The sequence below is a fragment of the Somniosus microcephalus genome, chromosome 17 (assembly GCF_052327205.1).
Source record: "Somniosus microcephalus isolate GS21.2 chromosome 17, FLI_Smic_1.0, whole genome shotgun sequence".
Taxonomy (NCBI): Eukaryota; Metazoa; Chordata; class Chondrichthyes; order Squaliformes; family Somniosidae; genus Somniosus; species Somniosus microcephalus.
Window position 1 is genome coordinate 60,099,446 of NC_141003.1, and position 13,699 is coordinate 60,113,144.

The 13,699-nt window shown below is 42.3% G+C and overlaps 1 protein-coding gene across 12 annotated transcripts in view; it reads right to left on the minus strand.

The window, feature by feature from the left end:
• The window catches only part of LOC147105758 (SRSF protein kinase 2-like), a 259,621-nt gene that overhangs the window by 116,930 nt on the left and 128,992 nt on the right, over positions 1-13,699 (minus strand). For all 12 annotated transcript variants that reach the window (XR_015081581.1, XM_086010468.1, XM_086010476.1 and 9 more), the window contains one exon: positions 3,859-3,998. Coding sequence is in view for 11 of the 12 variants with exons in the window: in XM_086010468.1 (XP_085866594.1) it covers positions 3,859-3,998 (140 nt within the window). In the remaining variant the exon portion in view is untranslated. The remainder of the gene's footprint in view (positions 1-3,858; positions 3,999-13,699) is intronic.

Genomic DNA, 13,699 nt, shown 5'->3' on the forward strand with positions numbered 1-13,699 from the left:
CAAAGCAAGGCTTCATAAATTCAACAGAAATTGGGCCTTCAAAATAGGGAAATAAAAATCCCATGTCCCACATTAAACTTGCAAAACCATACTCTGAAAAGATTTAACAGTTCCAACAGCAATAAGTCTAAGAAAGCAGCCATTAAATGACAAAAATACCCTCAAAAATATATAGCTGATCTCCCATGGCAATGCTCACACTGAATCAGAGGATATGCTGTTTCACAAAGAGTGAAAGGGAAGTGCTGCAGGAAGTAAGTTCAACACTTGTAGGAAGCGACTTCTATATGCAAATCTTAAAGTTATATAGGCTAGTTGATCTCCCATGGCATTGCATATGGGAATTCGAAGAATATAGCCTCTCTCTGCTGTCATCATGTTGCAGTTTCTTTCTCTCTCTATCTTCTTCTGCTTCTGCTTCTTTGTTTCTTTCTTTCCTTTTGGGTAGGAGGTTATAGTCAGAATGTACTCGTGTGGCAGGGAAAGGAGCCACCAACAGCTACAGGCTGCATTTGGGGTAGAGTTGCAAGGAAATTGCAGCCTTCTGCGACTCCCTTCCCATCCCCAAATCCATCACCCACGCGTTCTCCCCAACTCCTTTTCTCCCATTGTGTCCCTTATCCCCTCAACTTCCCACTATCCCCATCACCATGCCACCCCCACCGGTGTCAAGGGAGCAGATGACCACACATTGAGAATTTCATTTCAAGGCCTCAGTCTCTCTCAAAAGCCTGTGCTTCAATTTGATATTTCTCCCCCACAACAGCTGAAGAGAAGGGGGTGCAAAAGAGGCTGTTGCAGATCGAGGGAAGGAGACTTTCAAGTGGGAACGTGGAGGTGGAAAGGGTAGCACATGATGGTGTCAAAGGAGGTGAGGCCATTCTCCTGCCCCCCCTTCCCTCCACCCAACATCGGTGCTAAACCACAGAAAATAACTCAAGGCATGGCTTAGAATGAGGCTTATGTACAGCAGAGTGGCACAAGACCTCATAACCATGTATTTCTTAAAAGGGATGGTGCCCAGAGAGGTTTTCCCTCCCTTGAGATGATGGCAATACGCTGTTTGTATGTATAGGTTTAATGAATGAAGAATACTTCACTTCTAAAGAACAAATCTGAAAGCATATCTTATTCATATTTCCCTACACAATTGGATGCAACTGTGCTTTAGATGTTAGTCCCATTAACACACATGACCAGATTTGAAGGCAGAGATTATGCCCAGTAGCTAAATGTTTTAAGCAGCACCAGGAATCTGGGGCTTTCAGTACTTTACCACTGATGCAAAGAACTTACAATAATCAACAAAGATACCAAAGAAATTCAAGCAAATGTGCACAACCCTGAAAATGTACCGGCAAGACGAGCGGTTTTGACAAACCTGAATACACTGAAATCAGAAAGTGACTAGAAATAGATTATATACTCAAAATAATATAAAAATAAAAATTCATATAAACAATTATAATTCTTTATAACTGAAGATGTTTTCAGCTTTTCCTTGAAGGCAAGCAAGTGTAAGCTTGATTAAATCGATAGCACTCTTTCCTCCGAGTCAGATTATAGATTCACAGCCCAGTACAGATTTGAGCAATTAATTCAGGCTGACCTCTGGCCATAATGAGGGAGTACTGCATTATCAGAGATGTTATTGCTTAGATGAGAAGTTAAACCAAAGCCCCATCTACTCAGGTGTATGGAAAAGATCCCATGGTACTATACAAATAAGAGCAGAGTGTTCTCCCAGTACCCTGCGCAACATTCCTCCCTCAACTATCACCAACAAAAACAGATTATCTGATCATTAATTCATCTGCTGTTTGTGGAACTTTGCTACAGGTAAATTTGCTTAATGCAATTACCTATTCAATTTGAACAGTGACGGCACTTTAAAAATTAATCCATTAATGTACGGTCCTTCAAGACATCCTGAGGACATGAATGTTTCTATGAAAATGCAAGTTCCTTCTTGATCTTTGCCATGCAACACAAATAATTGCGTTAGTTGTGATATCTAAACAGGTTAAGGTGGAAAAGGCAGTTTAAAATAGTACTTTCCAGGAAATATAAATTATGTGACTTTTCTCAGTAGAATGTTATTCACTCTATGACCATAAATATATGGCATTTTTTTCTGCTTGTAAAATTAATCTGAAATAGCGGTTTTGTTATTGTAAAAATATTTATAATGCTTTAGTCCCCGAGATATCTGCACTCCTCTAAAGGATCCCTGATTATAATCGCTCAACCTTTGGTGGCCGTGTCTTCTGTTGCCTAGGCCCTTAGCTCTGGAATTCCCTGCCTAAACCTGTCCACTTGGCTACCTCTCCTTCCTCCTTTAAGATGCTCCTTAAAACCTACCTCTCTGACCAAGCTTTTGGTCACCTGCCCTAATTTATCCTTATATGGATCAGTGTCAAATTTGTCTTAAAATACTTCTGTGCAACACCTTGGAACGTTTTACTACATTAAAGGCGCTATATAAATACAAGTTGTTGTTGTCGTAGGCTGAAAGGATAGAAACTTTTAACGTCAATGGAAATCAGGGGGAAACTCTATTGGCTGGAGTCATACCGAGCACAAAGGAAGATGGTTGTGGTGATTGAAGGTCAATCATCTCAGCCCCAGGACATCGCTGCAGGAGTTCCTCAGGGCAATGTCCTAGGCCCAACCATCTTTAGCTGCTTCATCAATGACCTTCCCTCCAACATAAGGTCAGAAATGGGGATGTTCGCTCATGACTGTACAGTGTTCAGTGCCATTCACAACTCCTCAGATAATGAAGCAGTCCATGCCCGCATGCAACAAGACCTGGATGACATTCAGGCTTGGGCTGATAAGTGGCAGGTAACATTCGCGCCACAGACAATGACTATCTCCAACAAGTGAGAGTCTAACCACCGCCCCTTGACATTCAATGGCATTACCATCACCGAATCCCCTACCAGCAACATCCTGGGGGGTCACCATTGACCAGAAACTTAACTGGACCAGCCACATAAATACTGTGGCAACAAGGGCAGGTCAGAGGCTAGGTACTCTGCGGCGAGTGTCTCACCTACTGACTCCCGAAAGCCTTTCTACCATCTACAAGGCACAAGTAAGGAGTGTGATGGAATACTCTCCACTTGCCTGGATCAGTGCAGCTCCAACAACACTCAAGAAGCTCAACACCATCCAGGACAAAGCAGCCCGCTTGATTAGCACCCCCTCTACCACCTTAAACATCCACTCCCTCCACCACCGGCGCAGCGTGGCTGCAGTGTGTACCATCCACAAGATGCACTGCAGCAACTTGCCAAGGCTTCTTCAGCAGCACCTCCCAAATCCGCAACCTCTTCCACCTAGAAGAACAAGAGCAGCAGATGCATGGGAACACCACCACCTCCAAGTTCCCCTCCAAGTCGCACATCATCCTGACTTAGAAGTATATCGCCGCTGGGTCATAATCCTGGAACTCCCTACCTAACAGCACTGTGGGAGTACCTTCACCACACGGTCTGCAGCAATTCAAGGCGGCGGCTCACCACCACCTTCGAGGGCAATTAGGGATGGGCAATAAATGCTGGCTTTGCCAGCGACGCCCACATCCCATAAAAACGAATTAAAAAAATGTTTATTCCTCCCCCTCCCTTGAAATAGTACTAAGGTGACCTTGAAGCCTTGACATATTTTATATTACTCACTAAATACTGTTTCAAATTTAACAGCACAAGTTGGATATATTTTCCAACACCAGTAAAAACTCAAAGTAGACACGAACAAAAAAAAACCTCAGCCAGAAAGCAATGAGATACATCAAGTCTATCCATAAAGATCAGATGTACCCTATTGTAGTTACAGTAGATTGGGCCTTACCTTTACAATAGTCAGCAGGGTCTTCCTGTTCTTCATCATCAGATCCCAGGATTTCCTCCTCTGGTTCTGGAGGAGCAGGCTCCGGTAGAGGTGGTGGTGGAGGAGGGGGAGCCACAGGAGCTTTCTGTTGAGCCTCTGGCCTTGAGGAAAAAGGGGAAAAAAATGAGGAAGGACTTTAAATGTTATGCATGACAGGTTACAATGTTTTTTGATCGGAGTTTTATAAAGAATTGAACCTCATAAAAGGATACAATTCATTTCAATTGCTCACCTTCAATTAGTTTAAAACCAATTAATTCTAAAATCCTTCACATATGATTTATCATATAAAACTTAGTTTTAGATCTTGCACTGGGTCAGTGCTTAGTTCACCACCTTGTGTGGTTCTGAAGTGTACAAACCAGGAGAGTCCGAGCTACAATTCTTGGTCTATGCTGTTTTAACCGATAGGGACTAGGAGTGGCAGTTGGACACAGCAAGAGACTTCAGCAATCCCAGGCTGGGAAAAAGACAGACATCCAGGGTTACCTTCCCTGATTCAGAGACCACTTCTGGAAAGTCCAACTATATATGGATATTAAAAGTGGATAGGATCAGGTCCAGTTCTGATGACCCTAAAGCTGATGAATGTGGCAACATGGTTGTTTGTATTCACAACTGAAGAGTAGCCACTTGGACAAAATTTAAAGAGGGCTGCCGCCTTGAGCCCGACCTCCAAAATGAGTCACTGCCTTCAGAAGAGGGGAGAATACTGGAAAAATTAACTTAATAAAAACGTTACACCCATCAGCTAGCAAAAATCTATTGTGAAGTCATATGGTATCATAGTGAAAAGAGCACAGGACCTCCAAGGTGAATTCGTGACACCTTCTAGGGGAAAGACGACAGCAAGAGATGACCACACACATATGCCCATAGGGCGAGAATCAATCCTGGAGACTCAAGCATCTTCATGTGGACAATTACAGAGTGACATTCAATGTTATCTGAGATTTCAATAAAGTAAAATGATGGACTTGTGAAACTTTCATACACCAGCATTTTAGACATTTTTCCTCCTTTGAGATGGAGAAATTTGAGAAGGAGCTGTAGGAAAGCAGATTTTGAATGCGAGAAGGTGCATAGGGATTTATTTGCTGAGTAAATCAACCGTTTGCTTTGCTGTAAAATTCACTGTTTGGCTTCAAGTCATGCCGGCCGCAAGTCCCGCCCCACCTCCATCTCATTGGCTGACAGGGTGGCAATAGGCACTCCAAACAAGGTTGACCAATAGTTTCGAAATAAAGCCGATGCTTACAGGCATGTTATTGATGATGGTAGCAATTTGAAATTATTAACAGCATCACACAACATTCAAAGAATATCAGTTTAAGTACTATTTTTCCTATAACATATTGGTGCTAATAGATTAAAAATTATGCTTCAACATCAATGAAATTCTGTCATTAACAGAGACCTAAAAGATATTAAAAGATGCCAGAGGACTGGAAAATTGCAAATGTTACACCTTTGTTCAGAAAAGGGTGTAAAGATAAATCCAGCAACTACAGGCAAGTCAGTTTAACCTCGGTAGTGGGGAAGCTTTTAGAAACAATAATCAAGGACAAAATTAACAGTCACTTGGACAAGTGTGGATTAATTAAGGAAAGCCAGCATGGGTTTAGTAAAGGCAAATCGTGTTTAACCAACTTGATCTGTGTTTTTTGATGAGGTAACAGAGGGTTGCTGAGGGCAATGCAGCGGAAGTGGTGTACATGGATTTCTAAAAGGCGTTCGACAAAGTGCCACATAACAGAATAACAAAATACTGCGGATGCTGGAAATCTGAAACAACAACAGAAAATGCTGGAAAAACTCAGCAGGCCAGGCAGCATCCGTGGAGAGAGAAACCGAGTTAACGTTTCAGGTCGAAGACTCGACCCGAAACGTTAACTCTGTTTCTCTCTCCATGGTTGCTGCCTGGCCTGCTGAGTTTTTCCAGCATTTTCTGTTGTTATGCCACATAATAGGCTTGCCAGCAAAGTTGAAGCCCATGGAATAAAAGGGACAGTGACAGCAAGGATACAAAATTGGCTAACTGACAGGAAACAGACTAATGGCGAACGGTTGTTTTTCGGACTGGAAGAAGGTATACAGTGGTGTTTCCCAGGGGTCGGTTCTAGGACCACTGCTTTCCTTGATATATATTAGTGACTTGGGTGTGTACAGGGCACAATTTCAAAATTTGCAGATGACACAAAACTTGGAAGTACAATGAACAGTGAGGAGGATAGTGATCAACTTCAAGAGGACATAGACAGGCTGGTAGAGTGGGTGGACACATGGCAGATGAAGTTTAACACAGAAAAGTGCAAAGTGATATACAGGAAACTCTTTACCGGCACCTAAATAACCAGAAATCTCTCTTAACCGGCAAAATTCAGGAGTAGGTTCAGTTAAGTTTTACTTCATATTAGTGGCTGTGTAACCGGGGTTCCTGGATCTGTGGCCGTGTAACCGGGGTTCCTGCACCTGTTGCCATGCAACAGGGACGCCTGGATCTGTGGCCGTGTACGGGGCTCTCGTACCTTAGTAAGTATACCTCTCTGTAATCCGGACTTCTTGATCAACCGGCACCACGCCGGTCCAGTCGGTGCCAGATAAAAAAAGTTTCCTGTATTTTGATAGAATGAGGAGAGGAAATATAAACTGTTGGGTACAATCCTAAAGAGGGTGCATGAACAGAGAGACAAATCATTGAAGGCAGCACGAAGAACCTATATAAAACACTGGTTCAGCCTCAACTAGAGTATTGTGTCCAATTCTGGGCACCACACCTTAAGGAGGATGTGAAGGCCTTAGAGAGGGTGCAGAAGAGATTTACGAGAATGATTCCAGGGATGAGGGACTTCAGTTACGTCGATAAACTGGAGAAGCTGGGGTTGTTCTCCTTAGAGCAGAGAAGATTGAGAGGAGATTTGATAGAGGTGTTCAAAATCATGAGGGGTCTGGACAGAGTAGAGAGAGAGAAACTGTTCCCATTGGTGGAAGGGTCGAGAACCAGAGGACACAGATTTAAGGTGATTGGCAGAAGAACCAAAGGCGACATGAGGAAAAACTTTTTTACTCAGCGAGTGGTTAGGATCTGGAATGCAATGCCTGAAAGGGTGGTGGAGGCAGACTCAATCACAGCTTTCAAAAGGGAGTTGGATAAATACCTGAAGGAAAAAAATTTGCAGGGCTACAGGGAAAAGGCAGGGGAGTGGGACAAGCTGAGGTGCTCTTGCAGAGAGCCGGCACGGGCTCGACCGGCTGAATGGCCTTCTTCCGTGCTGTAACCATTCTAAGATGTTTGTCTGAATTCCTTCTCAACTGGGAAACACTAATGGTGCAAGAGGATATCAAAATTATCAATTTTTTTTTTGGGGGGGGGGGGGGGTGGGGTTGGAAGGGGAAAAATAAATTGATATTGCATCCAAAAGGAATGTACTGTAATACCAATATCAGCTTAGTTACATCTGTGGTTCTGAAATGTCAAATATTTTACTCTGACACTGAAAAAATGTGACAGATGTTTCCAGCTCACACGGATGTGATGTATGCAGGAACGCCACCGGGATCCAAAATTTAAATGAATAAAAATTGACTTCAAGGCAGATTCACCACAGGTCCGACTGAAGAGGCAGCTGCATCCTACATTGCTCTCCATAAGACCTTTTAAATCAGAGCATGATATTAAAAAAGATAAAAAGTTTGCCAGCCTCTTCAATCCCATAATTTGTAAGCTGCAAGCTGAAGGCGAGATAGATGTAGACTGAGCCCTACAGCCATTTTGCAAAACAAAAGTACACAAATATAAAATCTTTAGCAAGCTTTAAGCTAAAATATCAGCCACCATATAAACAAGCACTGTACTTTGCATCTCTGTGCTTCAGTGACTGAATCCCTATGCTTCATCATTACGTATATTGCAACAATAAGCATAAAGGAAGATGAATCTTTTGTACCATTGTAAAAATAATAAAATGTTCACTTCGGGTACCAGCTAGCATTAAATATCCTGCATGTGTAACAGCACAGTAAATGGTTCCCATAGAAACAGATTTTGCATTTACGAACAACTGCTTAGGGAACGATCACCAATATGGTCAGCATTGCCAGTGCATCAGTTCAAACAAAATATTGCAAAACCAAGAATTATATGAAGCCAGCTACAGACTCCATTTTAAATATTTTTAAAAAATCAAATGTAATTTGCAAGATTCTTCCCTTTTCTATTGAGGCTGGAATCCTGCAATAAATGCCATTATTTTGCAACTGTATCTATCTAGACACACTTCATTTTCCAGGAGCGGTTTTGAATGACAAACATACCACTACTATCAATTCTACATAAAAATTCATTTTATAATAAATAATGTTCCCTGCAAGCTTCTGGCTACAGTACAGTTTTCACTAAAGTAATATGAAAACGTCACCTTTGTGCAAAGGTTCCATATAATTAATCTATTTGCTTCTGATTGATCAAAAGACAGAGCAGTGAACTATGTACTGTATTGCATTTTATTATTGACTGTATTTTAACAAAGCCCCAAGGTGCTTTTAATTAAATTTTATGAAATGTTCACATCATAAACTCATCTATGAAAATTTAAAGCATATTTTACAAAGTCCTGGTTTCATATTGTACCATGTCTTCTCTCTCTAATCGTGCAGACTCAGATTATAGTCAAATACAATTTTCAGCCAACGTAACAAGCTATTTCCTACAGTAACTAAAGAAAAAGACTTGCATTTCTATATAGTCACTGTTGTAATGTAAACGTAGTGGCCAATTTGCACACAGCAAGTTCTCAAACAGACGATAGCAAAATACTGCAGATGCTGGAAATCCGAAATAACAACAGAAAATGCTGGAAAAACTCAGCAGGCCAGGCAACATCCGTGGAGAGAAATTAGAGTCGACGTTTCGGGTCTAATCCTTTTTCAAAACTGGAAAGGATAGGACTAGTGGAAACAAAAGACGGCTCAGATTAGGTGTGAAATGTTCTGGCAGAATGAGAGACATCTGCCATGTGGGAGAGAGAAAAAAAAAGGAAAGGGAGGGGCGGGAGGGAAAAACCAAAACAAAGGGGTGGATTAAAAAGTATAAGTAAAAATGTAATAGGGGCCGAAGTTATGATCTGAAATTGTTAAACTCTATATCGAGTCTGGAAGGCTGCAAAGTGCCTAATCGGAAGATGAGGTGCTGTTCCTCGAGTTTACGTTGAGCTTCCGTGGAACAATGCAAGAGGCCAAGGACGATGAGGTCCGAGTGGGAATGGAGCGGTGAATTAAAATGACAGGCGACCGTAAGCTCGGGGTCACCTTTACAGACTGAACGGAGGTGTCCCGCAAAGCGGTCACCCAATGTGCGTTTGGTCTCCCCAATGTAGAGGAGACCGCATCGTGAGCAGCGAATACAGTATACTAGATTGCAAGAAGTACAAGTAAATCGCTGTTTCACCTGGAAGGGGTGTTTGGGGCCCTGGACAATGGGAAGGGGGGAGGTATAGGGGCAGGTGTTACATCTCCTGCGCTTGCACAGGAAAGTGCCGGGCAAAGGGGAAGGGGTGCTGGGGGTGATAGAGGAGTGGACTAGGGTGTCTCGGAGGGAGCGGTCCCTACGGACTTGAACCCACAACCTGCTAACTCAGAGGCAAGAGTGCTACCAACTGAACCACTGCTGATACTACAAGAGAGTATGGCGGCGAAATTCGGTATCGCCCCGTTTGGGGCGCTAGTATTGGCGGTGCGCAAAGTTTAGCGCCAGGCGCAAATTATCGCCACCTCCTGCGAAATTGGGTACCTGCGCCCGAGGGCGATTGCGGCGCTGCACGACAGTCTTAAGGTGCTGACCCAGCGGAGCGAGGCGCTACCTCAGTGCTGGCGAAGCTCATGTGATTTCAGTCAGCAATGGAACACAGACACACTGGCACCATTCAATTCTTAAAGGGGAGTTCTGACGAATGGTCATCAACCTGAAACGTTAAATCTGTTTCTCTCTTCACAGATGCTGCTTGACCTGCTGAGTTTCTCCTGCATTTTCTCTGTTTTTTTCTTAAAGGGGAGGGTTGATCTTGCCTTGCTCTCCATCCACATCCTGCTCATTGCAGCCTTGAATCTCAGCCTGAATCTCAGCCTGAAGAGACCTGTACATCTAATCTGCTGGAAAGAACAATGGAGAGAACCAGGGAAAGATCTCAGAGTGCAGACCCCACAGTCTCTTCAGATTCGATACAAGGGCAAATCAAAACCAACCTGCAAAACTCCTTCACACAGCGTGGAATCTCTCCAGAAGTCTGTCTGTCTCTCTCTCTCACACAATGTGTGGTGCAAAAATGTCACCTTCCAAAAAAAAGGCAGGAGGTGCTCCCCTTTAAATAGCACTCCCCTAGTCCCTTTCAGAGAGCATAACGGTCCCCTCAACCAGTCGTTGCTAGCGCCAGGCGGTAAGGCAGGGGGCACCACTGAATTTCCAGACCGGGGCGCCCCAAGGGCGTTGCACTCTGGAATGACGTCATGATCTGCGTGCGCGGGCGCTACGGTTTAGCGCCGGCACTAAATGTCCGCTCAATTTGGGACGAGGCACAGGGTTCGCTGCGCCTGGGCGCTAGTTGGTTAGCGCCCCACTTCTCGACCTCTTTAGGCGCTAATGGGTGGCGCAACCAACTGAATTTTTCCCCCTATATGTCCTGTTCAACAGAGACAAATATTAGGAACTCCGTAAGTAATACTGGCTAGATAACCAATGTGCAACAATGTTGAAAATTGAGTTCAGAGGAGTCCCACAAATGGGGATATTTATTCATTTCATGCTGCAAACAGCTTAAATTAGGATATTTAAAACTATGTAGATTTTTCTGATATCAAAACTGTGGCAATTGGGCATTAGTGCGTCAAAATGCAATGTTCCAAAGTAAAGGCAGATGCAAGTTAGAGCCTGTTCAGTTTCCAGTCTGAACCATAGCAAATATGGAGATACCGAGCAAAGGCTGTTTAGTGTTCCAGAAGGGTGAAGCAAAAATTGAAGAGTGCTGATGCCTGGCAAGTACGTGGCAGCCAGCTGCAGGGCACTAGCATGCCCTGAAGACTGGTGGTGCACCCATTCTCTTGACAGCAGACATTTTCACCTGACAAAGAAATGGGTATAAAATTAGGGACATGTTCCAACAAATGCCCATCCCCAGTAAAAGGAAAGTCAACAAAATTTAGTGATATATAATATCTTGGCTCTCGACCTCACTTGCTGCTGTGTATCGTTATAGAAAAAATTATGCCACAGTATATGTCATCTAAGCATTTCTTATGGTTTGTTCAAATGTTCAGTCAAGCAAAATAAAATTAGTGCTCATGTTTTCAGTACATCTTGGTTTAAATTTTAAACATGATTTGTATGATTCTAACATTTATATTCTGTTACTGTAGGTTCATATGAACTATAAATTTGATCTTTAAAAATGCAGACTACCTCTGTCAAACTGCTTTGAAATAATGGGTAATCTAACAACACATCAGGATAGTATCCTGCAATACTGATTCACATGAAAGTACATGTGCCGAGATGTTACATAAAGCCGTACAGCACAAATTAAGATGCTGCCTGCAGCTACATCTCTCAGAGAATCAGTACTTGAATGAATGTTGTGAATTACCTCAGTGTCCTATGCCAACTGCTAGATTCCTGTGTTTTTTACTGTACCAAATATTTCTGTAGTGGAATCTTCCTCAAACATTTGAGCAGGATATTGCAACAACTCTAGTCATCCTACAAATGACATTACTGATGTGGATTGCAAATCTAGCACAGAAATGCATTGACAATCCACTAAACAAGTCCAATCACATCTGTTTAACATTTTCTGGTTAATATGCCCAACAACTATAATCGTCCAGCGTTATGGTAAAATCAAATACAATAAGGCATACGTCAGTGCCGGCTAGATTATTCAATCGCAGCAGCAAGCAAAGGAATGTTTAAATTAGTCAGGTCTGTGTTGAACAGCAAAGAAGCCAAAACATTTTTTAAATTCAATCTTGGGATGTGGGTATCGCTGACATGACCAGCAATTATTGCCCATGCCTAACAACCGCGTGGTTTGCAAGGCCACTTCAGAGGGCAGTTACGAGTCAACCACACTGTTGTGGGATTGGAGTCACATTTAGGCCAGGCTGGGTAAGGACAACAGGTTTCCTTCCCTAAAGGACATGAGTAAACTAGTTGGGTTTTTACTGGTACCAGCTTTTTATTTCCAGATTTTTAAAACCAAACTTAAATTCTCAAATTGCCATGGTGGGATTTGAATTTACGCTTGCTAGATTAATGCAGGCCTCTGGATTACTAGGCCAGTAACATAACCACTAAGCTAGCGAACCCGTGTCTGTTCAATTACACATTGCTAATAGAGAGGAGTAAGCAGTATATTCAGTATTGAGTACATAACCCATCCAGAGGGCACAAAAATGTCACTGTGCCAACACCACTGGCAAAATCACACATGCACAATATCTGCACTCACAATAAACATAACATAAAGCCAGGTGCACATGTACCAAAATAAGATTTTGCGTATGTAATTAAAATGTATATTTATTTTACAAATTCATTTTTCAATTTAAGATTAGCCCCATCAGAATTAACTGGTAAAGAGAAGCCCTAGATAAAATTAATTTCCTCAATTATTTAGAGATAAATTTACTTACAAACTATAAAGTACAATGCTTCCTGAACCAAATATCAGACTGGCTATTGGTTCTTGAACTGCTCACACTGCATCATTTAAAGGATTGTACATTAGCGTCCCCAAATAATCATAACTCTGTATAGCAGTCTTTTTTGACGTTGGAGGAGATAGCCAAGATATAATTTTTTAAGGCAGACTTTTTCTGCTCCATGGAAAAACACATTTACATTGTAATGTCAGTATTCAATGTCAGTATTCAATTAAGTCCCATTGGGCCAGACTTTGCTGTGAGTGGTGAATGAACAGCACTCACCGTTTGTTAGACTTGTACTTGCCCATAGACTTTCTATGGGGTATTGCATGGCAAGTTGTGGTCAGTGGGGCATCCAAACGACCCAGCGCCCTCTACAGGGAATCTGGTACCTGTGAGAACAGGGCAAGCAACTGTATCTCCTTAGCCAATTAGACTGAATAATCGTTAATGAGCAGCAGAGAGTCTGAACCAAAAAGGGTAAGCTAGAATAGTGAATTCAATGCCAAATCAGGTACAGAAAGCAAAATAAGAGGGAAAGATTGGATTGAGAGAGATAAGAGACAGACAGAAATATATTGTTTTTATAAATCTCCAACAATAATTATAAACTGAAGGAATGAGACACCACACTTATAAGAGTTAATTTTCAGTGCCAGAGTGGTTGTTTGGTAGTAATTAATACTTACCATGCCATTAAAATGGTACTTAATCTGAAATGGACAAACCCTAACCTTTTAGGACGAGTTTAATCCGTATCTATGACATCAGTACAGGAACTTCATGCTGTTCAATACATTTGAATGGGAAATGAGATGCGGTTTACATGCAGCTTATGGATCCCTTTTAAAGAGGGAGTCTCTCTCCCTCGCTCGAACAGCAACTTCCGGATTTTCAAGTTTAATTGCGCATGTGCACTCGCCGGAATTTGCTGTCCGATTTGCGCATAAATGACGGTGAGTGCTGCTAGCTTCACCGTTATTTTCACAGCAAAATCCATCCCATTCTCTTTTTTGATCCAAATCCCCATCTTGCTCAGCCTGGCTACCACTGTAAATTGCTCTTAAACTATCCAATCTTGTGTGTTCAGCCTGGTAGTTTCCTTGAA